At 53.0% G+C, this 25955-nt stretch overlaps 1 protein-coding gene across 2 annotated transcripts in view; it reads left to right on the top strand.

The window, feature by feature from the left end:
* Positions 1-4352: 4352 nt before the first annotated feature.
* AGAP3 (ArfGAP with GTPase domain, ankyrin repeat and PH domain 3) overlaps positions 4353-25955 on the top strand; it is a 152370-nt gene continuing 130767 nt past the window's right edge. For both annotated transcript variants that reach the window (XM_075042498.1, XM_075042508.1), the window contains exon 1: positions 4353-4770. In XM_075042498.1, coding sequence (XP_074898599.1) covers positions 4494-4770 — 277 coding nt within the window. In that variant the 5' untranslated portion in view covers positions 4353-4493. The remainder of the gene's footprint in view (positions 4771-25955) is intronic.

The following is a 25955-nucleotide window of genomic DNA, read 5'->3' as shown; positions in this document are numbered from 1 at the left end:
CAGAGATACCTTATTGATATCTCACCAGCAAAGGGCAGTGAGGCTCTCCCTCACCTGACATCTCAGAAGAGTTGGGGAATTAGTTCTACCTGGTATTTTGACTGCTGACAAGTGCAATATCCACAGGCAAGAAATTCCCAAATAGAAGAGAAGGAAGAGCAATGTGGGATTATGGACAGCATCACTACAGCGAAGGATCCGGGTGGGCAGCAGCGGAACAGGGACACATGCTAATTAAGTCACTTGCAAAAAGAACAAACCTCAATTTTGGGATATATTCACAGGGACTGAAGAATTCAAAATCAGTTTAAAATGTTTATTAGAATTAGCTTACATTCACTTGATCACCTGAGCTCCCTAGCAGATGTACCGAGGTCAGTTTCTAATGCCAAACCGTAGGGTTCTGTGACAAGAGCCAGTGAGGTATCAGCGCTGCAGGGGTTTGGGCAGAGCGTGGGGCAGGCAGGGTTTGGGGAGGGAGCGTTGCCCTTCCTGGGCCGGCTACTATGGCTGGGAGAAGGCTGACAAGACTTCAGCCCCCCCTCTCTTTCCCGTGCTTTACTAAAGACACGTCTGAGAGCATCACACGTACCAGCGCGGCGCGCTTCTGTGGTGGGGTGCTGGTCCGTTCTCTGCCTCCTGATGCCTGTGGGTCTTGGTCCAGCACCTCCAGGGAATTCCTGCTTTAGCCAAACATTGTCTGTGCTTCAATCAAAAAAAGTTACCAGTCTCACCACAGAGGTCACTGGGTGAGATTTCACAGCCGGTGAAGCTCAGAACGGGATCCCACAGTGCCCTCGAGTCGGTGTGTCCCGTAACTCTGTGGAGAAGGGGATGCGGTGCCAGGTACAGGGCAGCTGTTGTTCGGGAAGAGTGGCACTGGACTGATGCTGTACTCAGAAAAAGAGCCTGTGGGTGTTATCCTTGACATTTAAATTTAGTTGGGGAAATGATGGAGCAAAGCTGGCAGAAAATAAATTTGATGTGACACCGTGTCTTGGGCAGGAGACGTTCTGCTGACCTCAGCGATCTGGCTATCACAGAACAGCCCCCATCTCCACTGTGATGGGCAGAGGGAAACACTGCCTGAAACAAGCCCATCACACAGACATCCCAAAATTAGACTTCTGACGCCAGTCCTTTCAAGATGGATTTTCAAATCTGTCCCTTTTTCTTGGTCATCCAAGAAATTCTGCTTGGGATTTGCATTTAAATTCATATTTTTTAGTCTAATCTTTCCTTTTCAGTGATTTTACTTGACTTTCCTCTGTTCAAGGAAATTAAGCTTTTTGAAGCACTGCGTAAACATGTTATTGGCTGGGATTATCACCTATTTGTCTGGATTGATTGCAATCCCATTATGATCACTAACTGTAGGACGACCGCTCACGGATTATACGAGCACCCGTCCAGTTCAGACCATCAATCACAGGTTTCACTCAGGATCCTGACCTCAAAGGCAAACGCAAACCGAGGGGCAGTGTGAGATCTACAGCTGCGATATCGATTGGTGCTCTGACCCCGCTCTGAAGGCAGCTGTTTCAGGCTGAGCAGCTCCCCGTAGGTTTGAGGAGGCACCTGCTTTTTAAACAGACCCACTGGTGTCTGTGGGTTGCAGGATGAATGTGGCTGCTTAGGTTCATCTTTTCAGGTTTCATTTTTCATCCAGCTTTGGATAGCGTTCACTTTCAGTGCTCTGCTGGTGCATAAAGATAAGGAGAAAAGCAGAAAGCACAGAATTTTTTCTTTTTTTTTCTCTTGTTCCTTTTCCAAGAAAGGGAAAATACTGGAACATATACACGTGTGTGTATGTATGTACGTATATTTATTAAATAAAGACTAATCCTGTTGCCTGGGCTCCACAGATCTTTCAGAAATATAGGAATCTCCCTGTGGACCTCTGGAAATTCCTGAGGCTGCAATAGCTCATGCTTTCCAGGTGCTAACTTAATGAAAATGCGGCCGTTTGCCCAGGAGCCTTCATGGGGTGATGGTGCAGGACCACACAGGCGTTTCAGAAACATCCAGGACTTGCAGCCTTTCACTGGCTCTCCCCTCTGAGGAAACAGGAGACCAAGAAAAAGGCCCCAAGACAGTTGTTTTGGACAGACAAACCATCAAAGTGGTTGTCTCATTCAGAGATGATGAAATAAATGTTCTTAATGCTACAGGAACTGGGAGATACCTGCGTGGCAACCTTGCCAGATTGCTCTGTCTCCTCATGCCATTTTATATGGTCAATACACCCAAGGAAACGTCTCAGACTGAAGTGTCTGCGGGAGAGGACACAGAAAACAGTCATTGCTCTGGGACAGGCTGGCGGGGGCAGAGGCCCCCACCCAGCACCTCCGGAGGGATTTGGACTGGGGACCCTCGGACTGCTGGGCGGTGTCTGCAGCCAGCCATTCCAGTTAGCTGCCGTGAACAAGAACAGAAAGACAAAAATAAAAAAAACAGTCCTCAAAAAACGGGTCCGGGCACGGCCGAGGCACTGCGGATCAGGGTGTGCAACTTGCGTGCCCGCTGCATCGGCAGAGCCTGCAGTTCCCAACAGACACAGACCCGGTCCCATCTGACATACTAGGGAAGAGCCAGCCTGGCTTCTGTAGCACGAACTTATGACTCACAAATCCATTAAGAGGTCTTTGAAAGCGTCAGTGAGCATACAGGGGAAGTTGATGCAGGCACTGGAACAGACGTGGATTTTCTAAAAGCTCTCAACCCTCACAGAAGTTTTTTTCTAACAAACCCCTTCTCATGTTCCGGGCTGCAGGGATGTGCTCCTGAGGAATCCTGGCAGGCCAAGAGAGGGACACAAGGAGGGAAGGGGTGTGCTTCTTCCCACCCCCCCCCCTCCAGCATCCGGCTGCCTGCATCCTGGAGGATTCCTGAGCCCAGGGAGGCCTTTCTGGTTAGAAACCCCGCAGAGCCCTCTCCTCCTCCTCCTCCTCCTCCTCCTCCTCCTCCTCCTCCTCCTCCTCCAGCCCTTCCCGCCATCACCTCCGAGAGGGGTGGTGGGTGGGAGCCAGCCCCCAGCTGCCCCCAGCAGGGCCCTGGCCTGGCTGTGCAGCCGCCCCCCCCCGAGACCCCCTGGGCACGGGGCTTTGGTCCCAGTGGGACCGAGGGAGAAATTCATTGGGATCTTGATCCTCTCAGCTGGCCGTTTGTCAGTTCTTTCTTCATCTCCCTAATTAGACTTTCTCATTTAATCTGCCAGGGCTTACGATCCCGTTTCCTTCGTTTCCCAGCTTCTTGGAAGATGCTCTCTCGTTTCCTTCAACCTCCCCGGCAGCTCAGCTGCCTGCAGGCCGGGATGCACGTGCCCGGGGTGCTGCCAGCGCGGGGCCCTGCCAGAGCCTCTCCGTTCTCCCGGTCACCCCTCGCAGGCTGTTTTTGGGGTGAGCGCAGCCAAGGTGGGCTTCATCCGGCCCTGCCCAACAGGAGCCGACGGAGCTGGCAGCCTGACGGTCGCCGCTGCGGAGAGCCCAGCCAGCGCGACCGCCCACAGCTTCGTTAGAGGGACCCCCCAACCCCTCTCGTGTCCTGCCCGCGGCAGCCCCGCGGTCTCCGACCCCTGTCCCGGGCGGTGCCGTCGCCGTGCCGGCCTTCGCCCAAGCAGCCTGTACCGGGCGCGTGAGTGAGGCGATGGCAGCGGGGCCCTGTGGGCAGGGGGTGACCGGAGAGGGGACCCCCACCACGGCGGGGCAGGGGTTGGTGATCAGCCGGGGACCTCTTGGGACCAGCTGTGTTTCACAGCTTCATTAACGACCTCGGCGTGGCATGTGTAAGGACGAAATTACCTCCGACATATTGGAGGGGGGGAGCTGGCAATGGGGCCGGCGCACGGAGGGGTCCCCAGGCCGGGCTGGGGGGCACAGGCCCGGCGCCCCGTGGGCTGCCGAGGGGTCTGCCCGGGGGGCACGGGGGCAGGGGAGGCAGCTCCACGCCGGCACGGCGGTGGGGGCAGCCCTGCCGAGGGGGGGGGGGACGGCGGGACGGGCAGGGGTGCCGGGGTGTGTGGGGGTGTGGGGAGCCGCGTCCCCCCGTCCCGTGGGGCGAGCGGGTGTCCGCCAGCGCCTGCGTGGGAGGGGGCCGGGCCGGGGAACGGGTGGGGGCCGAGCCGCGCTGCCCGGCGGGCAGAGCCGTGGGCGGGGGCTACGTGGGGCCGCGGGCACGGGGCCACGCGCGGGGCCGGGCGGGCAGGGGCCGTGCCGGGGCGGGGCGGGGTCGTGCCCCCCCCCCCCCCCGCCGGCGGCGCAGCCCCCTCCCCCGCCCCGCCCCGGGGCCGGTCCCGCTCCCGCTCCCGCCGGCGTGACGCGGGCGCGGGCGGGGCGGGGGCGGTGCGTGACGCGGGGCGCGCTACCGGCGGCGCGGAGCGGAGCGGGCGGCGGGGCGGGGGCGGCAGAGCCCGCAGAGCGGCGGAGCCCGCAGAGCGCGGCCATGCAGCGGCTGCCGGAGGCTCCGCGCCGCTGACCGCCGGCCCCGCCGCCGCCATGAACTTCCAGGGCGGGCCCGGGCAGAGCCCGCAGCAGCAGAGCCTGGCGGCGCCGGGCGGGCCGGTGCCGGTGCCGGTGCCCGGCCCCTCGGGCCCGCAGCCCGGCGGGCCGCCGCCGCCCCAGTTCGGGCTCTCCAACTCGGCGGCGATCCGGGCCGAGATCGGGCGCTTCGAGTCGGTGCACCCCAACATCTACGCCATCTACGACCTCATCGAGCGCGTGGAGGACCTGGCGCTGCAGAGCCAGATCCGCGAGCACGTCATCTCCATCGAGGGTGAGGCGGACGGGCCGAACCGGGGCCGACCGAACCGAACCGGGCCGGGGCGAACCGAACCGAACCGGGCCGGGCCGCGCCGGGCCGAGCGGGGCCGCGCCGGCCCGGACCGCGCCGCGCCGAACCCGGCCGGGCCGGGCCGGGCCGTCGCCGCTGCCCATTGTCCCCCGCCGGCCGCTGCACCTGCTCCCGGTGCCCGCCGGGGGCGGCGGCCTCGCCCGCTGCCTGCCTGCAGGGCCCGGCTGGAGCCCTGCCCGTCCCGCCGCTCGCCGGGCCGGGCCCGGCCGCGCTGCCCGGCGGGCCCCCCCGCAGCAGCGGCGGGAAGCGGCAGCGCCGGCCCGCGGGGGTGGCCGGAGCCGGCGGGGCCGGGCCGCGGCCTGCGCCGAGGCGGGCCGGGGCCTGCGGGGCGCGGCGTGTCCCCCCGCCCCCGCTGCCGGGAGCCGTTCGGGGCCCGGCTGGGCTCGGGCTCGGGCTCGGGCCCGGGGGGCTGAAGGCGCCGGGCGGGCGGTGGCGGTGGTGGTTGGGGGGGCCACTCCGCAGCCGCCCCCCCCGGCCCCGGGGGTCCCGGCCCCACGCCGCGGCCTGCAGCGGCGGTGGTCGCGGCCCGGCAGCCCGCGCAGGGCGGGAGGACGGTCGCCTTCGCTCTTCCCACCGGGGAGCCGCGGGCTGGGGAGCCGAGCTCTGCGTGCGAGGGGACCTGCCCTTGGCATCGGCGGGCAACGAAATCCGGCGGGGTGCGTGACGTGCCGAAGCCGGCTGAAATTAAAAATGCAGAAAACTGCAGTCCCGGCCCAAGGAACTCGGAGCTGAAAGGCTGAGCTGGAGCCGAGCGAGGGGATGGAGGAGGGAAGGGGGAAGGAGTCACGGCTCTGCCCTGAGGCCGGTGCTAGGCGGCCCACAGGCCGGCCAAACGGTCCCTCTGGCTGGCTTTGGTGATCCTAAACCTTCAGGCTTTTGCAGCCGGGCTTTGCCCCTTAGCAGAGAAAGCCTTGGGGCCACGGGTGCCATTTGGTCTGTGCGAGGCATCCCGATTCGGCTGGGTGGCTTGTTGAGCGTTGCCGTTTCCCTGCCGTGGTTTTTGTTGTCTCGTCTCGATTTTGGCAGCGTGCTCGGGTCCGCTCCCGCTAACTCATGCCAGGAACGTCGCTGCGGGTGGCACGCGGGACCGGTTTTGGAGAGCGGGCGCAGGCAGGGAGCACGCGGTACCGGCCTCCGCGGCAGGTGACGCTGCACGGGGGTGGCAGTCTGGGCCGGACGGCTTCCCTGGAGCTCTTCTTGAGGCGCCTGCGTCCTGCTTCAGTCTTTGGGGGTGGTTTCTTTGGAAAGAAGAAAAGTAAGAGGGACTGTGACAAAAGTCTAAAAGATTGCATGGTCAGGGAATGTAAGTTCCAGAATTTGTTTCATCGGTCTTGTGGTGCAAGGACAAAGGGTGCTTAGTGGGATCGTGAAGCGGGCAAATGTAAAACCAATAAAAGGAGGAGGCTTTTTTCCACTTCTCTGACTGCTCTGTGAGGTCTCCTGCCACAGAACGCCATTGAATTAATGGAATTTAATGAAGTGAAGAGGGAAGGGATTTGTCCTGGAGATCAGTGGGAGTGCCCAGGGCTGGCACAGGCCACAGCAGTGCCTCAGCCCTGCGCACCGGGGCTGCAGCCAGCCTCTGGCTGGGGAGGTCGGGGTGGTCCTGGTGAGGGAAGACCGTTGCGCGTCTGTTCCCATGGGGCTCCTGCAGCTCTTCCTTGTTTGTGCCTCTGATGCCGGCTGCAGTGGAAGACCCGAGAGACTGGTAATTGTGATGACGTGGTCTAATCCTGCTTGTGATTCCCGTGTTGTGGGACAGAGAAGGTACCAACTGAAATACTGCTGTAGGAAACCTGGCTGTTACTCCTTAGACGCTCATAGGGCCACCTCCGCAGGCAGAGTGCAGCTGGCCAACCCTCCCGGGCTCCCTGCGTCCCTGCCCCTCGCACCTCGTCTCCCTCCCTCTACGGCGGGGACGTAGAGCCGCTCCCCTGGGAGTCGGGTGTGCGTGTCCCTCCCCAGCCGCTGTCTGTCCTTGCCTGCCGCTGCCCACCCGCGCCCCGTCCTGCGCCACTTGAGCACGGGTAAGCTGATGGGGAGCACGTTGGCGTTTAGGTGCGTCTCTTAGCAACGTCACTCGTGGTGCGTGTTTTCTCCTGCTGCTCAAAGGCAGGCGTGAAAACAAAATTCTTTCACACGCAGCTGCAAGCGGTCAGGGCTTCCCAAAGCTGGATGGCAGCTGTCTCGTTTAACCTGAAGGTGAGGCGTGAAGAGTGACCAGCACACTAGCGCGTGGCCATGGCGGACCTTGCTTGACATCATGCAGGGCTGTGTGACGGGGCTGGAGGCCAGGTCTCCTTCGGGGCTTTGCCTGCTCCAGCCACAGACCCGTCCTGTCTCTTCTGGCCCTTCCCTGCCTCCTCCCTCCTTTCTTTCCAGCTGTGGATTTGGCAGAGCAGGAATGCCACAGATTTCCTTATCTTGGCTGCATTCCCCGCTTACCTGCTAGGCACAGGGTTAAATCGTGATCCTGGTGAAAAGTGCACTGTGATTGTGCAGTTACAGGCAATACGTTACCAGGTGTGTGTGAGAGACTGGATTAATGGTGGGGGTAATTAACCACTGGAAGAGTTTTGCTGGAGATGTTATCGTTTCTTGAAGCACCTGAGTCTGGAAGGGAATATCCTTCTAAACTGCGTGTTTTGGGCTTGATACAGAAATTGCTGGAAGAGGGTTTTAGTTTGTTGGTTTGTTTATGTTCTGGATCCAAAGATCAGACTGTGTGACCGTAACGACTGCTTCTGGTCCTAAAATCTGTTATGGAAGTTGCTAGTGAAATCCCAAATTCAACTTCCTAACACCGAGTGCAGGATATTGCAAGACTTGCTCACCTCCTCTTACCAGATTCTTTTTCTGCAGGCAATTCCTTTATTTTTAAAAGGGAAAAAGGCAGGGGCCAGTTCCTTTCTGCAGTGGTAGTGGTGTGCCCGAGCCATCCACCCTCCGGCCAGAGTTGGGGTTGCCATCGCTTCCGTGCAGGTTTTCACCTTTGGAGCAGTGTTGGCGGGTAGGAGAGGGAGGCGTTAGCAGAAGGTGTGTTGTACAGAAACCTTGTGGTTTTGTGGCTTGTGCTGCAGACACCATTGCCAAGGAGGGAGATAGAGCGGGTGTCGGGTAGGCTGCAGCAGCCGAGAGCCCTGGTAGCCCTGCCGGGTTGAGGGGAAGGAGCCTTTTCCCAAGGAGGAACAAGAAGAGCTTGGAGTCAAACACCGGGCAAAACTGGCATGTGGACGGAGCCTGCGGCTGCTCGCCAGTCAGCCTCTCCCGGGCCCGGACAGAGGTGTTGTTGAGTGTTGCTGCGGGAGGAAAGGGAAATCTGCTTTATTTTGGTCTCCTCCTTGTAGCTGGAGCTTCGCTTAGAGGCTGTGGCAGGAGAGAAGGTTGTTGGGCACCCAGGGCTGGGGAAGGCGGTGGGTTTGGCTGGTGGCCAGTGTCAGCTGAATCATAGGCAGGACCCAGTGGTTTTCAGTAGTTTCTAACCGCCAAATTTGGACAGATTTTCAGGGGGCTAGCAAAAAGCATTTCCCTCATCCCAGGCTTGTTTTTTTGCCAAATTTCAGAGACTGCTGCAAGCTGCTGAGCTCTGTAAAAGATTTTATATGTGCATAAAGCAAAATGATACACAACTTTAGTTCTGAGGTTGGTACAACCCCTGCTTGTAATAAATGTGACCTCTAACTCTGTTAGTCTGGAACAGACTATATACAGAATTATATTAATAGAATTTGTAATTAGAACAGTAATTGCACAGCACTTAATTTCTTTCATAGAAGTGACCAAAACGCGGGTTCTAGGCAGGGAGAATGATGCTGATGGTGCAGAGAATTACCTGAGGGATGCGCAGGACAGGGACTGCGAGTTACATGGGGCAGCAGGGGCCAGCGTGGATCCATGGACACACAGGAGATAGTGAGCCGGGAAGGTGGAGATGCGGGAGGATGATCACAGTGTGGGGCTGAGAAGATGGTTACACTGAGGTCTTCTGCGTGCATAAAGTAACAAAGGCCAGGAGGGAGGAGGTGGAAGATAGTTGAGGAGAACTAGGTGAGATCCCTCAACAGAGCTTTTAGTCAGATGATAGGAATTTTTTCTTGACTTTAGCTGTCGTGCACATGTCTTGCAGTCCACCTAAAGGCTCACCTCTCAGGAAAAGCTTGGAGAAAGTTGTCAGCCATGGTGAGAGGAATTGGTGGCCAGGTAGCAGGAGCAAGAATCTTTCTGTTTGAATGAGGGTAGTCAGAGATTTACCCGGAGCGTGTGTTTTTTCCATTTATTGTCCTTTCACACCCCTCCAACACACTTCTAAACTCGATTTGGTTCCTTTCTGCATTTTAAGAAGTGAGATTAGTTTGGAAAAGCTTTCATCTACATTTTTCAGCTGTTGCTTCTCTGGCAGAAGCACAGGATGAAAAAAGCCCTGGAGAATGATCTGCTGATAGCAGACTGGCAGTTAACTGTGGCTCTGCATCTGGCTTTTGCTGGGCAGGAGTTGCCTTTGAATGTTGGCTTTGCATTGCTCCAGGTCCCAGCTGTTTTGGTGGGTTTAAGACCAGAATGGACTGTTGGGTCACTGGTAGGAACACTTTCACCCCAGAATTTTAGCCTTTTCCCAATCAGCTAGATCTAAGGCATCTGGTTAAGGCATATCTTTGAGATACAGTTACAGTCTAGGGCCTTGCTACCTTAGGAGTTTTTCTCCATTATTAGCCATCTTGCTGTTAATAATTAGTGTAGTTTTTTTCAACAGGCATCTCCAATGTTCTGGATATTTTCTTTTTATTTATTGCTAAGAGTAAGTAGTCCTTTGATACTGGGTATTTTTGTTTTTAAAGCTGCTTGTACCAATTAATGAGGTCACTTTGATTCACAAAGCAAAATCGGAGGCAGGAGTTGCTATTGATGCAGTACCTTCTTGAGGAAGACAAGAATGAAGCTCACTGGAGTCCTCCCAGTGTCCTGCCTCGGTTCTGGGGAGCCCCGTGCTGCCAGGCCACACATAGGGTTTGCCGGCATGTCCTTGCTCAGCTGAATCAGCCTCAAGTAAATTACACCCTTTGGGAAGGAGACTGTTCTGCTTAGCTAGCTTTTTCCTGATAATTCCATGACCTCTGCAGAATTGCCCTGTTTATGTGTGCCTGTAAGTTCCCGAAGGCTTGGAAACCACAGGGAACGGTGGCGGGGTGTGGTGTGAGGAGCTGTGCTCCGTCTCCTCCAAGAGCAGAAAACCTCAGAGCCATCAGTGCTTCTCTGCTCCCGGGGCTGGAGCCGGGCATCCCGGGGGGCTGCGCGTCTTCTGCCGTGCTGCCCCTTCTGCGTGCCGGATCGGGGCAGGACTCCTCTGTCACTGTAGCCTTGAGCTTTGCTGGAAATTAAGTGCAAAGGTGGTTAAAAGAACACAAAAATGAGAGATTGGGCAAATGTTCTGATCACAGGCTTTGTTTTGTTTGGATGAGGGGTGCTGGGGTCTCAGGGCAAAGACTCCTAGGAGAGACTCCTGAGGGTACTTGGAAGCGCTTTTTGAGCTGCCTGCCTTACGTGCTGGCAAGGAAAAGCCTTGGGTCCCCTAACACAGCATGTGTCCTTGCCTGGCGAGGGGTCGGCAGGGCTGATGCTGCTCAGCATCTCCCAGAGCTGATGCCTGGTGTGAGTGGCACAAGCAGAAACATGTGCATGGGGAGAGTCCCGGAGCAGGTCCTGGTGCTAGGGGAGACCTTGGCCCCGAGACAGTGATGGGCAGAGCAGAAACATGGCTGGAGGACGCCCATAGCCTGCTTGGACAAATACATCCACTGTTTTTATGAAGTTTTATATTGTGGCCCCAATCATCTGGAGCCACCTTTGCCAGATGCAGCTCTTACCTCGTAGAGCTTACAACTCAAGAACAAAGTCTTGTGGAAGAGTCGGAAAATCAAAAAAAGAAGCTGCTTGATGCTGTGATTGACAGGAGTTGGGAGAGATGATGAAGCTGGAGCAGGAAGACTAGCGGATGGTCTTGGCAGCTGAAGGCTGAGAAGGATGAAGTTGCAGGTGCCATGGTGAGGGAAGGGAAGGTTTCTGGTGCTGCAGGGGCAAGAACTCTGACATTGTGGCTAAAGAGGAAAAGATGAGGACATGAAGGTGCGCCGCAAGGAGAGAACGGGATTTGGATGTGGTCTCAGTGAGAGCATTGGAGAATTCTGTGGCTGCGGTTTCACAGTTACCTCAATCTGACACCAGGGCGGTTGCTGCTAGAAGGGGCAATGCAACTCTTCCCACCTGGCAGCTCCTTGCCTGCCTTCCCTTTTGCCAGCATGGGTTGCTCATGGTGAGCTGGATCAGGGAACTGCTCTGGTAGAAACCGAGCTTTGCACTGGGGTTTGGTTGGACCAGTTTTCAGTTGCTCACCGGGCGCACAGTGCGACTGTGTGAATGCGAGTGTGGGCACAGGCGAGGAGGCAGTAATGCATAGTCAGGGCTGGGGGGGAAGGCAAAGTGGACCTATATTTTGCTGATTCTGAGCTTGTGTGAGACAGCTTACAGCAAAGGTCTGTTTGCTAAATATCCTGACCATGACAGCAGCACAAGTCAAATGCCTGGGGAGGAATGTGGGAACCAGTGCCTGTTTAAGGGATGCTTTCTCCAAGTGTTTTGCCAGACGTCGGCAGGTCTTCCTGAGCTCGGTGTGGTTTCTGTGTGTTGTTTAGTCCTTGGTGGCTCTCTTCCCTTGGCTTGTTCAGTCTTCCTTGACCCAACATAAACTCGTAGCTCTCATGAGTTCTCCCAGCAGGCAGTTTTGCAGTTTGCTTGCACAGAGTCTTTTGCTTGTTCAGGGACAGTCCTGCACCCGACCGGCGCTCCAAGCAGCGACGTCCTGCTGACGGGCAGCTGCCCGGTCCTCTGTCGGAATAGGGATGGCTGCGGGGACCCTGTCCCTGGGAGCTGCCTCTGCGTTTGGTGCAGGGCGAGACCTCACTTTGTGGCCGGGATTGTCGCTTGCTCTTTCCTTCTGTGCTTGGGCTGGAGTGGCCATGGCTTTGTTTGGTGAAGACCCAGTAGGAGAAACTTCAGTGTGGTTAGTTTTTGGCAATTGCTCTGTGAATAGCTAACTGATGGAGCGTGTCCGCTTTCTGCGCAGAGACCTTCAAGTCTTGGGCAGCGCTGGTCTCTCGCCTCCTCTGGAGTTTCACCAAGATGAGGATTAAAGGCGTTCGTGCATCCAGGCTGGCTGTTCAAAGCTGGTGACAGGACTTTTGGTTAATTTGGGTGGCCAAACTAGGTTTAGATTATGTCTGATCTGGACCTTAAGCTGTGTTTCCAGATGGGCTGGCTGACGTGAAATGGGCCCCACCTTTTCTCCTCATCAGAAGACGACCCTGGGGAAGACTGGGTGTTCCTGGTGCCCCTGGGCGATGGGGTGGCAGCCCTTGAGCTGAAATCCCAGCCACTCTCTTAGCTGGCGGTGAATGGGAGAGGGGTGTTGGCAATAGCTGTGAGTTCAAAGCAGCAGCAATGGGCTGAAACAAAAGCCTAACTGCTAGAAATTGAGGGATACAAGAGCTGCCCCAGCAACATGCCTATGATCAGAGCTTTTAAGCTTGACCAGCACCTCAGTAATACCGTCATGCTTCTATTGCATCCCTCCCTGGGCAGAAGGAGTCCTTTTCTCTTCATGATCCCACCTTCCTACTTTGGTGTCTGATTTTTTTAAACCCTCCTCCAGGACCTTCTGCGAGCCAGAGTCTCCTGTATAGCAGCTGCATGGAGTGAACAAATCACATCAGTTTTATTTCTGCCTACAGTGTCCTGCATGAAAAAGGCAACTGTGGTCTTAATTTCCTTCTACCTCCTCCTGCAATGCTCGGGGCATCACTAGCAGCACTGAATCTGGGGTGTGCCTATTCAGATGGGTTTTCTGGAGTGTTGTAGTGAGAGCAAGGAGTCTTCTGAGGCAGGAAGGCTAAAAATCAAGATAATTTTAGCCTGCTTTCCTACTGAAAGGAGGTTTGTATGATTAAGGCGTGTCCTTCTGTGTCTGCTTGCCTCTTCTGCCCCAGTAACTTTCAGACCTGCTGTCCAGTTTCAACCAAACCTGGTAAACCCTTGCTGCTTCGGAATTCCTACAAATCCCAAGGAAATAGATATCTAGACAGAGCAGAGCGACTCAGCTCGTGCCACATGGACGGAAAGGGACGTTTACATCTGTCCTCAGTGGCTTGCTGCCGTGGGGCTGCATCTCAGCACTGGAACCCCTGGCTTGCGTGAGTCACTCTGGAAGTTCTTGCCCGGGGTTATGTGTGAGATCTTGTTCCTTCCATGTGATCTGCGTGGTGATGAAATCCACTCAGTCATCAAGGGCACTGTGCCTCAGTTACAGCTAACTGGTTGCTGGCTGCTGCGTCCGAAATCCCGGTCCTGTTGTGCTGATGCTGTAGTCCTGGAGGGTTGGAAGCCACCGGCTTCGGATTCGTCATCTCGTGTCTCAACTTGCTGCAATGGATAACAGGGGCTGTCAGCCCCTGACGCTTGCTCCCTATAGCATGTTTGTCGCTCACTTGCCTCCTGCTGTTGTTTTTTGGACAGCTTTTGATATTTAGCCCGGCAGTGACTCCTGTGCTTAATGGAAAGGGTTTTGACCTTCAGATCAGCCTCTAGCAAGCGCATGTCCCTTCCCCAGTCTCCAGATGAGTGAACGGGGGCGAATGGAGTGCAAATCCATGAATGAAGCAGCGCTGCTGGCTGGCGGGCGGGTGGCCGGGGCTGATGCTGTCTCCAGCGGGTGATGGGTGCTGCAGGGTTGAAAGCACTATGGCTCTTCTGTGTGGGAACGGTTAGGTGTGAGTCTGCTGCTTCTGTTACTGGTTTTTTCATTACAGTCACACCCTGGAGCCTTATCTGATCAGGTTCCTCCTGCAGAAGATGCTGTGAGAACACAGGACAAAGAGAACCCTGCCGCAGAGGTCTTGTAGTTTATTTAAAAATGAGGGGCAGATGCGGATGACCAAGTGGGGAGCGCACAGAGATAGTGGGACAGCATGGCCTGCATTGTGGGCATGGTCTTATGGCAGTCATCTAACCTGTGTTGTTTTTGATGTTTCTGGTGAGTACAGAGGCACAGGAGAGCTTTAAGGAGCAATTTGAAAGAGGCTAATAAAGCGGATTTCAGGTTGTTTAGAGAGACCTCTTTTTCAAACATGAAGTACAAATGGGAGAAAATAGAGAGGTGTTTGCTTGAAATTTAGCAGCTGGGAAGTGGAGATTGCTGTCATAGTTTGGGAGGGAGAACAGTCAGCTCTTCAGCAGCAAAGGAAGGATAGTTGTTAACGTATGAGTAGTTTGGGTGGGTGAAGACAAGCAGCTTGCAGTTGACGTGACAGAAGAGGAGGACCCGGAGGGGGGATTCAAAGGGAGGGTTGGCCTGCTTAAGAAAGAGAGGTTAAGAAAATAATTTTAGCAGCAGCATTCTGACTGAATATGGATGAGGCATGATTTTACATGTTGTAGACAATTTTTGGGGGAAGGGTGCAGTAGTGATTGATGTAGAGTGGAAGCCTGGGGTCTTTGACTGTGTGGCCAGGTGATAAAGGCTGTATTTCAGGGACTATAACTTGTGTAGCTCTGTAGGGCTTTAGGGGCAGCAAGGATATGGAGAGAAGAGGAGAGTTAGGTCCGTGAACTCAGTTCCCTGTCTGAATAGTGTCCTCAACTCTCAGACAGGATCTAAGTGATGTCCCCAGGCATCGAGCAGCAAGGGCTTGGGGTAAGAGGGGACAAAGCTGGGATTAGTAACAGCTCTCTTTAATCATGTTGAGCTTGGGCTTGTGGGTACACACTTGAAATGCTGGAGGGGAAAATAAGCTGAGACTTCATTTTGGACAGTAGACAGTCCAGGAATAGAAAGGCAGAACTATGAATCATCAACATAGAGCTGAGAGATGGTATTAAATTAAAACATAAGGCTAGCTAGAAGAAGCATGAAGGGAGAAAAGAAGGTGCTATGGGCAGAGCCACGTGAGACACATGAAAAACGTAGGACAACTGAAGGTGAGCGGTGAGGACGATCTTTTTGAGGCTGGCGAAAGAACCAGTACAGAACTAGCAGGAGAACCAAGAGAATAAAAGAATTGCTGGGATCAACAGGGACAAGGTGTCGTGGCCAGTTAGGTTCCTGAAGAAGTAGCTGGCAGCATCCAGAAGAGCCCAGAATCTGCCTGTGAGGCAGGAACAACCTTGTGCAATCCCCCGGTGAGATGGGAAAGGGCAATGGGACATCATTTACCGACCTTCCTGCCTAGGGTCAAGATGTCTGTCCTTCCTGAGAAATGTTTGTCTAACCAGCTTTTAAAAGACTGTCAGTGACAGTACATCTGAAGCCTTCCCAGGAGACTGGAGAGAGATGGATTTGATGAATGGACTGTTAGGTAGGTAAGGAATTGGCTGGGTGGCTGCATCCAAAGAATTACAGTCAACAGCTCAGTGTCCAAATAGGAACCAGTGACGAGTGGTGTCCCACTGGGACCAATACTATTTAATATCTTTATTAATGACACAGATAGTGGGATTGAGTGCACCCTCAACAAGCTTGCAGATGACATCAAGCTGAGTGGTGCAGTTGATAGGCTAGAGGGGAGGGATGCCATCCAGAGGGACCCTGACAGGCTTGAGAGGTGGGCCCGTGTGAACCTCATGAAGTTCAACAAGGCCAAGTGCAAGGTCCTGCACATGGGTCAAGGCAATCACCAGTACCAGTGCAGAGTGGGGGATGAATGGATTGAGAGCAGCTCTGTGGAGGACTTGGGGATACTGGTAGATGAAAAATTAGACATGAGCTGGTAATGTGTGCTTGCAGCCCAGAAAACCGATTGTATCCTGGGCTGCATCCAAAGCAGTGTGGCCAGCAGGTCGAGGGAAGGGATTGTGCCCCTCTACTCTGCTCTCCTGAGACCCCACCTGGAGCACTGTGTCCAGCTGTGGGGTCCACAGTGCAAGACAGACATGGACCTGTTGGAGTGGGTCCAGAGGAGGCCACAAAGATGATCAGAGGGCTGGAACACCTCTTCTATGAAGAAAAGATGAGAGAGTTGGGGTTGTTCAGCCTGGAGAAGAGAAGGCTCCAGGGAGACCTTATTGTGGCCTTTCAGTACTTAAAGGGGGCCTACAGGAAAGATGGGGAGAGACTTTTTTACCAGGGCCTGTAGTGACAGGACAAGCGACAACAGTTTTAAATGGAAAGACGGTAGGTTTAGATTGGACGTAAGGAAGAAATGTTGTACAATGAGGGTGGTGAGGCACTAGAACAGGTTGTCCAGAGAGGCTGTGGATGTCCCATCCCTGTAAGTGTTCAAGGCCAGGTTGGATGGGGCTTTGAGCAACCTGATATAGTGAAAGATGTCCCTGCCCATGGCAGGAGGGTTGGACTGGATGATCTTTGAAGGTCCCTTCCAACCCAAACTATTCTAGGATTCTGTGAAATCTCTTCCAGTGTTTAACTGTCTTTTTCCTTAGAAAGTTTAACCTGAATCTTTTTTGCTCCCAATTTCAGCCACTTATTGAGGACAAAGGGAACAGATCGTTCCCTTCCTTTTTGCAGCAGCCTCTTTCCATACTTGAAAACTGTGGCAGAATCCTCTTCTTCAGGCTTAATAACTTCAGCTCTTTGTCCGTGACATTTTCTGGTCCTCTGTTCATCTTCATGCTCCTTTGCACTCTCTCCCCTTGATCACGTCCCCCTTGAAAAGTGTTACCCAAGGCTGGATGCAGCACTGAGCCAGTGCTGGAAGAAAAGCGCAAAGCAGGACTTCTGCAGGCTTGTCTCTGTTCATATGATTCAACACAGTGGTTGCCTTTTCTTAGAAATACGGTATTGCTGACCACTGTTGGGTTTGTGATCTGCTTTGACTCCCAGATCCTTTTCTGAAGAGTTGCTAACTATTCTACAGCTCTCTGCCGTGTTCTTGGGCAAACAATTAATGCTGCGTAAGTGCAGACCCACACAACTGCCCCTCTGAAATTTAATCCTTTTTAGACAAATTTGACAAAGCCATTTAGGATTCTAATCCTTCCAGTTACTCTTAGTTTCATGCCACCTGCAATTTTAATAAGCATACTTTCTTCCATCATCTGGTTGGTTAATAAGAATATTGAACAGAGCTGAACCTAGGAGGAACCTTGCCCAGTCCAAGTTGATATTCATTTCAATTTGTATGGTTATCTTTGATAAATATTCTCAGAACAGTTATCAAAGCAGTATTGTTCTGAGCCTGTACTAGGTTTATCCTTCCTTAAATTAATTTTGAAAATACCATGTGAAGCAGAGTCAGGAACATTACTTAATGTATGATGCTTAACATCTGCTTCTCTGCTGTGCTGAAGGTCTGTTACCCTATTGCAGAAGGAACTGACGTTGGTTAGACACCATTTGTTCCTAGTAAGTCCATATGTACTAATGCTTGCCTTGTCTTGCAGGGACTTACAGGTTGTTGCTGTTGTTGCTTTTTTTAATGTTTTGAATCAGAGTGATCTGTGAGTTCTTAGCTTCTCTGTTTGTTTTTAGAGGTGGGCACTACTCTTCCCTTTTTCAGTGCAGTTGCCTTCCATCAGCTGAGAGCTCTCAGGGCTTGAGCTCTTTCATGGTTGCTCCAGACAATTAAATATTCCAGAGTCAATTTAATCAAAATCTGACATTGCATTTTTTTATTGAAAGTTTAGGTATACTCTTTGGCCACTACTTTTTGTGCTAGACACCTCTTCGCTGTTTATAGTGAAGACTTATACGAAAAGGCATAAAACACTTTGTCCTCAGTATAATTTTCTCAATTGCCTTTTCTGTCCCCTGAGTAACAGACCAATATGTTGTTACATTGATCACTAATGTACATGAGAAATGCTTTTTGTCTTTGCTGTTTTTTGCTAGTCGCCTTTTACTCTTTGTGTAGCTGTTTGGAGTTCAGTCTGTTGTGCTGATGCCACTCTTTTGTATTTATCCTTATTAATCTGACCTAATTTCCACTTTCCACATGCGTGCCTTCCTGTGTCTGAGACCAACGAGGAGCTCATGTGAGTTAGCCAAGTTGGTGTCCTACCATCCTACCGCACTTGTTACTGCTTTGCACTGGGATAATTTCTGTTTGTGCCATTAGTACCATTGCTTTGAGGACTTGCCAGCTTTCTGTAATCTTTTTTTTTTTTTCCCCCTTGTGGATTTGTCTCCAGTAAGATCTTGCCTATGGAGTTTAGTAATGTCTGCCTTGGTGGAGTCTCTTGTTTATAGTTTGCTGTCCTTCCTCCGATACCTCATGAGAACTTGTGGACAGTCTTTTTTCTGCTCTGCCTCCTCCTGACAGCTTTCTTCAGAGGATTTGGTGAAGGATACTTTGGTAGACTGTAAGACGTGGAAATCAGGTTGGAGAGAGTCTAAGATAAAACTGGAGGACAGGATGGCATGTGGCCTGGTGCAAGTGAGAAATGGGTGTGGGAGAATCTGCCCAACCCCTTCTGCTCAGGAGCCCAGGCTTGAAAGTGGGTTGTTGGAGAGAGGATTATGCAACGTGGCTGCGATGAGATGTTCAGTGAGCTTGCGATGGAAGAGCATGAGGAAATTGTGATGGTGAGAGGTGAGGGCTGAGAGCATGAGGGGGTGAGACTAAAGTATATTCCTCTTGCGAGGAGAAAATGCCTAAAAGTATGTTGAGCTCAGTCAACTGGGTTTTGTGGGTTTTGTTTTTTAAACACAGAATTCAATACTGGAGTGTCTGTTCAATTATTTTGCCGTGTATTGTGAGCTAATAAAACTCGCATTATTACCCCACTATTTAGCTTAATAAATTGTTTGGCTGAAGCATTTCCTGGACAAACATGTAGGTTGGAATGAAAAACATCAAGAGGTGGAGAATGGCAGACCCGTCCCTGTTGGAAGGGACCTTGGGAGGTCACTAGTGCAACAAGCAGTCCTGCTCAACATGAGGTCGGCATTGCCAGCCAAGCAGGTTGCAAAGGGTTTTGTCCAGTTGAAAAGGTGTTGAAAACCTCCAGGGATGGGGGTTTCACACCCTCCCTGGGCAACATGTTGCAATGGTGCCTAATCCACTGTTTCTTTCAGTTGGTTGTTTCAGTTGTTAATTCCTCTAGCTGCTAGTAGTTAGCATTTAATTTCTAATTTGCATTCATCTGGTTTAAAGTTCCATTTTTTTTACTTTAGATCGGACTAAATAGAACTTTGTTACCTGAACGTTATTCCCTGAAAAGTTTACTTTTACTTTATAATCAATTATCTCTTGATGTTCTTTTTGGAAAGTTAATTGCATAATGCTCGTTAAATGTCTCTTTGTGAGTTCATTTATTGTGGCCTTCAAAGAATTTTTATGGCTCTTCATTACCCAATGTTCTTAAAATAAGAAAAGTCAGACTATAGGCAACATGCTGTTATTTGACTCAGCCACAGCTACATTTACTGTAAATCCATCTCCTTTCTCTATTGATTGTTCTTTTTAAGTATCTGAGGATCATTTAGCTCTTTTGTTTCAGCAATGCATTGAGGACTAATGATGAACTGCTCATCTTCTCGAACCTTTCAACCTTTCCCAGGATTTGAGCCCCCATCCTATGGGGATGGCTGGTAACCCTTGGTCAAAACACCTTGCTCTGGGCAGTACATAAAGGTGCTTTAGCTGAATGGGCTCAGCTCGCAAAGTGATTTGGATCACTCGGTCACATCCTATTCCAATTCTCCAAGTTACAGCATCAGCCAGATGTTTTTCAACCATGATCTTACTTTTACTTGAATTATTGCATCACATAGAGAAGGCATTGAATAGCATCAGGTCTGGTACCGATTCGTTCGTACCATCTGAGAAGTGTTGTTTGGATCTCTGGAAATCTCTGGTCCAGCCTGCTCAAAGTCAGACTCTCACCAACACTAGATCGGTCAGCTGTGACTTTCTCTGGCTGAGTCTAGAAGGGTCTTCAGAATGGAAATTATACCATGTCTCTGCAGGTGCTGCTTCCTTAGTGGAGAAGTTTTTCTAATATTTAGCCTTTGTGGTCCAAAGCCATGACATGTGGCTTGTATCCCTTGTTGCACTGCCTGCTGTTGCTGTTCTAGAAAGGTTCAGCTGTATCTTTCGTGTAGCTGAAGGCCACTATTAGATTGTCCCTTTGACACCCCTTTGCTAGGTTGAGGAAGCCCATCTCCTCAGTGTCACCATGTCTACCAAGCAGTGAGGGGCTTGATTTACATCTGTTGGACCCTCACCAGTTTTTCAACATCCCTCTTGAACTGGGGAGCCCCAAACTGGTGTAGCCTCACCAGTGTTGAGTAGAGAGACAAGATGGACTCCCTCAGTCTGCTGACTGTGCTTCTCCTGATGTGACCGGGATGCAGTCTGCCTTCCTCGCTGTGGGCACGTGCTGTTGGCTCGTACTCAGCCTGGCATGCGCCTTGACCCCAGGCTCTTCTCTGGCAGCAGCTTCCCAGCCGGCACTGCTGCACGGCAGTCCTTCTGCCCCAAACACAGACGTCTGCATGTCTCCATGCTGAGCTTCATGAGGTTTCCCATCACCCAGTCCAAGTTTATCATGGAACTTGCGCATTAAAGCTCTTGTTCAGCATATCCACCTGCCCCCTCCTGGGTTAGCGTTATTTGCAGATTGCTGGGGGTGCACTCTGCCATTACGTGGGTGTTCGATGAAGGTACGGCCTGGTATCAGCCCAGTATTGACCCACGGGCTGCTCTGCCCATTACTGGCTGACAGCTGGTTATTGAGCCGTTGATTGCTGCCCTCAGTGCAGGCAGTTTCTGCCCATACTTACTCTGGTTGTCCAGCATGCGTTTCCTCAGCCCACCCGTTTTGTGAGGCAGTCAGATCGATCGTAAATGATCTGCCGTGGTAAATCCATACCGATGGTTCCTGGTTACCCACTTGTTCCTCATGTGTTTGGAAATGGCCTCCAAGAGGATGTGTTCCGTGGTCCTTGGTGGGGGGGTGCTGGGGTGAAGCTGGCTGTCCGGGCATTTCTGGCATTTGCCACCTTGGGTATCCTAGAGATGGGCATAGCAAGAGTATTTTCCCAGTTGTCTGGAGCTTCCCCTCATCACTAGGATGGCTCCAGTGTGTCACTAGATATCCTCTTACCCGTTAGCATGAAGTCTCCCTGGCTGTTTTTTGAGACTAGTCATTCAGCCATTTCTTACTGCATTTATCATTAATGACTTTGCAAAGGGTTAATTTATAATAGGAATATTGTATGGTAATAAGTTACATTTTCATGAAAATATAGACAAAATTATCTTTATCAGCAACGCTTTAAACACCTGGAAGATGAAATCGGATTTGTAACTTGAATTTCTGTTTTAAAAAAAATCAGTTCCATTTAATCCTCCTTACTTTGTGGGGGATTGATGTCAAGCCAGATAGCTGATGGTTACTTGGGGGAGTCTCTGTGCTCTTTTCTGGATACTGAGGTAACGTCATTCTGTTTCAGTTGCTCTTGAATATCGCCATTATTTCAATATTTATTGAAAATTATCATAAGCAGGAAAGTGACCCTTTCTGTGAACTTGCTCTTTCTAAGACCATTACATTCAAGTTGTTTGGGCCTTTTAATTTAAAATTATATTGTTTTAATGGCTTTTTTGTTGTTGTTTTTGCTAATGGTTTTGAAATTACACATTTGTCTTTATATTTTGCGTTTACTCTTTACAAGTATTTCAGTCTGCTCCTTTAATGGCATTGGTGTGAGGACTGACAGACCACTTCTGCTCTCTGGTATCTGCTGCAGAGATTTTCTGCTGTGTCTGTCCCGCAGGAGCTGCGTGGAGGTACCGTATTTTGCAAAGCTGCTTCCTGTTGTACTTAGCATTGTTGAAAAACTTTTTTTCCTGAAGTCTTCAGCTTCCTATACCAATTTTTGATACTTCCTGTGTTCAAGATCTTATTGACATCTGCTTCCTCTTCTTTCTTCCCACTTCTTACCCTTTTTTGGGTATTTTGGCCGTTACTAGCCTCTAAGCTAGTTCAGGTCTTTTAGCCAAATTGTCGTCTTTATTTTTTTTTATAGAGTATTGGCTTTTTGGCTTTCTGATAAATTGTCATGAAAATGTAAAAAACCTAAACAACAACAAAAAGCCCAAACAAATGAAAAACCAAATAAAGCCACGCACCCCTTCAGACAAAGCATGCCAAACCCCATTTTCTCTGTAAAATTTTCCCACGAGTGCTTTCATTATCCAAGACGACCGGAAAAGAGCAGCCGGTTGCTTGCTGCAGGAGGTGTGCATGCCGCTGCCGAGCTGTTGCCGGTGGAGGTTGCTGCCGGGTGGGTAGGGACCCCTGAGCACCCACGGGCTCCCGGCCTGGTGAAGGCGTCTCTCCGTGAAGAGAGCTTGCTGGAAGGCAGCATTGGTTGGAGTCCTGCTGTCGGGCACGTTGCCCAGACAGAGGTGCCTGCAGAGCTGAAGACCAGCTCCTGCCTGTCCTGGTCAGTGGGGTGGTCTGGAAGAGACCCTGGCCGGGCTCTGGCTTTGGCAGCCCCTGTGAAGGTCCAGTGGGCTCAGAGTTTGCAGCCATGAGCTGCGCTGGAGCTGAAACTGCAAGCTGTGTGGGCTCTGCTTCCAACGGCCCCTCGGTCCTGGGCAGTGCCTGGCAGCCTTCAGAAAGCCGGCTGCATCCGCTGCTGCCGTCTGTTCTCTGGGAAGAAGCTGTTCTTGCGCCCGCAGCCTCGGTCCCACCGCTGGTGATTGGGGTGTAGGAAGGGGTCGTCGCTATCCCCCTTCCTCCTTCATGCGGTTTGACTGGGGCCGTGTCGGTGAGCGAAGCCCCCGCTGCTGCACCCTGGTGCCCCCTTCTCTTTTTGAGAGGTGCGTCGTGCCGCCGCTCTCCCTGTTGTCTCAGGCTATCTGTGTGCCTGGGGCTGTCCCGTTGCCAGCAGCGCCGGGTCCACCGGGCTCCTCGGCAGTGCTGACCCCAGCCCCATGTCCCCTTCTCTCCTTGAGCTAATTGTGCCGGTCCCAAACCGCAGCGGCGGGTGCTGGATTTAGGTGGCACACTAAAATAAATGCACAGTTAATGAGATTTTGGGTTCCTGTGTTGCTGAAGTGGGTGGTGGACAGTTTCCTCTAGCCAAAGAGTGCGGCGGTGGTCAGAGGGACCAGGCAGGTGAGGTCCCCCCAGTCACCCCGCCTCGAGGGGCACATCCCCGTGCCCTGGCGCTGCCAGCCGCCTGGGCCGGGGAAGATGCCGTGGACAGGCCGCGCTGCTGGCACAGCCTGGCCGTCGGGATGCCCCATGCAGCGTGCATGGAGGCCGAGGAGCGGGTGGGCGGCGGGGAGGCGCGTGGGGCGCGGGGTGGGCGGCGCGCCCTGGTCTGCGGGGACGCGGGCGCGTGTCTGGGAACAGGCAGGGCCCCCCGGTCAGCGGTCCCTGGAGCACCGCTGGTGGCCCAGGAGACCTCCTGCCCACGCCGCTGCCGGTTCGGCGTTCTGCCCGGCGCCGCGGTCCTCGGGGGAACCGCTGGCAGCAGAAGGGCACAGCTCGGCGAGGAGGAAGCCCGCACCTGGAGCTGCAGTGACAGCATCTGCCGGCCGGCCAGCATCCATCCGTCCCGCAGCGCTGTGTCTGTGGGTGAGTCAGCCCGTCTCCGCGCTGGGTGACTCAGCCGGCAGACTCCCACGTGCCGTGCTGCCTGCGCCTGACTCACTGCCGCTGCCAGGCAGAGGCACCCGCCGCAGCACCCGCCGCCTGCTCCCCTCTGCCAACCGAGGGGGTGTCAGCCCCGGCCGTCCAGACGAGGGGGAGAGAGGAGGACGGGCAGGCTGCAGGCGGGAGAGCAAAGTGGCACAAAGGGAGCGAGGAACCGTCCGCCGAGGCAGCCCGGCAGCTTGGCTGCTGAAGCCTTGGGGTGGGGAGGAGACAGCGTATGCACGGGGGGACCCCCGGGTGTAGATGCGATCTTGCCGAGTGTCCTGACAGCATGTCTCCTCCGCATCAGCACCCCCGTCCCATGTGTGATGGCTTTGCGGAGAAGCAGGCTGGGCCTCCCGTATGACACAAGGAGCTCGGGTGACTGCAGGGTGCAGGATGCTCAAGGGCTGCATGTGGGGAGCAGCAGGCATGGACCAGAGGTCAGAGAGGCTCTTCCCATTGCTGTATTTGTCCTTACAGGTAGTCTTAGGCTGGCAGGCATCTGTAACTGTACCCCAGGGAGTTCTCTCCAGAGGCTGAAGGAGAGCCTGGCCTAAAGCACACCTGGCTTTCATGGTAGATCAGCTGTAGATGTATTTTTCAGCCATGCTTATGTGTCTTGATAGGGAGCTTTCCCAGCATGAGGGTGGAGATGGCTCCATGTGAGCTCTCACTGGAGCAGGTTGGGCTTGCCATGTCCCAACAGACTCTGCCGTAGAAGATGACTTCCCTCTGTCTTCTCCAATTCTGAGCTCTCTGTCTTGGAGCAGGGTAAGGATTTCTGTGGGTGAGAAGTTGCTTTCCTAGAGGTTGGGACATTGCTGTCCTGACCCAGTAGGAAGGGCTTAAGGAGTGTGGTTATAATCATGGCAGGAATTTGGCTTGTGGCCAGGTTTCCAGTGCCTTCCAGGCATTGGCAAGGCAGCAGATAGCGTGTGCTATGGAAAGTTACTCTCCATTAGCATCTGTTACCCACTGTCTGCCTGTTTGTGTGTGTGGCGGCACGTGATCAGGGCTGAACTGAGCAATTTTGGTCCTTGGACTCAGATGTAATGGCCAGGAGGAGAGAGGCTCGTGCAAGACTCCCTGGACCTGTTTGCTAATGGTCATGCTGACCAGAGCGATGCCAAGGCATCAGAGCACCAAGAGGGGTTTTGCAGCGGTAACCCCTTGAAGTGGACCCCTAGCTGGGCAGAAGACAGAGGGGCAGCTCTGCTCTTCTCATGGGAGATGCCTTCATGTTACCTGAGTGCTTCCTGGGTGCAGGTAGCTCTCCTGATCTAGCTCAACAGCCTTGATAATGCTACCAGTATCGTAGCTTGCATTGTTGTGTTTTGCAAACCCAAGATACTTGTTTCAGAAGGCTTGTGATGCTGCCTGGGTCCTTCTCAGCTTTGGTTTCAAGAGAGGCTTGTGGCTGCAAGGTGGAGTGACGACAGTAGGGTTGGACAGGGTAACCCTCTGCTAGCGATAGTAATTAGCACCTTGGCTCTGCACCGCTCTTTCTTCAGGTTGACCATAACAATTGTAGTGCTTTGCTGTGTCAGGCAAAAGAGGAGGCATTAGCCTCTTCTTGTGCTGGCTGATACTCATGTTAGTGCCTGAAGCCATCCAGTAACTCGCTGAATGACTCATAAGTACAGCAAGCTGAAGCATCGGGGAAGCCTTGGTCAGCAGGGTTGCTGTATGTTGTCCAAGATCAGTTGCCGACGTACAAGCAAGCACTGGATTCAACCACCATCAGTCAGGAACTTCCATCTCCTAATGTACTGATGCAGGGTAAGCTCTCTGGAAGCCTAATTGACTGGTAAGTGAAGCAAGAGTAAATACTGATGGGATGGTCCTGCCCTTGCTGGAGCTGCCTGAGCATGGCCAGACATGGTGGTGGGGCCGGAGAGTGGCTTGGCCATGTTGCCACCGCGCAGCATTTGGCAGGGCTGCAGCGGGGCGGTGGTGCGGGGAAGCAGTGTCTCCTTTCCTGGCATTGGAGACAGGAGAGCTGACAGGTTTAATAGTTAAATACCTGATGTTGGTAATTGTCTTTAAACTGAAGTCTCTAATTCTGCTGTTTCCATGGAAATAGAACAATCTTGTGATTAAGACGTAAGGCTGAGGTGGTGAGCGCTCTGGTCCTTTGGAGCTGCAGGCCCTTGCTTCGTTCCCATGATTGCTGCTCCGAAGCACAGTGTGTGTGTTTGTCTGCCTGGACTGCGAGGGGAGACGCAAACCTGCCCTTACGCAGAAATATGGATACCTGCTTTCAGAAAGGTGGTCCAGAAAACCCTGCCTAGTCCCTGAGGGTCCTGACAGAAACATCTTCAGGTGCCTCAAGGGATGGCGTTGCTCATGCCGTGTTGGCTAAGCAGGCTGGAATCGAAGGGAGGTGTGGGATCCAGAAGCTGGGGGAGTCATCTAACTCAGCGTTAGATGGCCGTGATGGAGGTGACACC

This window comes from Buteo buteo, chromosome 2 (assembly GCF_964188355.1).
Source record: "Buteo buteo chromosome 2, bButBut1.hap1.1, whole genome shotgun sequence".
In the NCBI taxonomy this organism is placed as follows: Eukaryota; Metazoa; Chordata; class Aves; order Accipitriformes; family Accipitridae; genus Buteo; species Buteo buteo.
The sequence above is the reverse complement of the archived record's forward strand: the minus strand, read 5'-3'. Positions and strand labels throughout refer to the sequence as shown.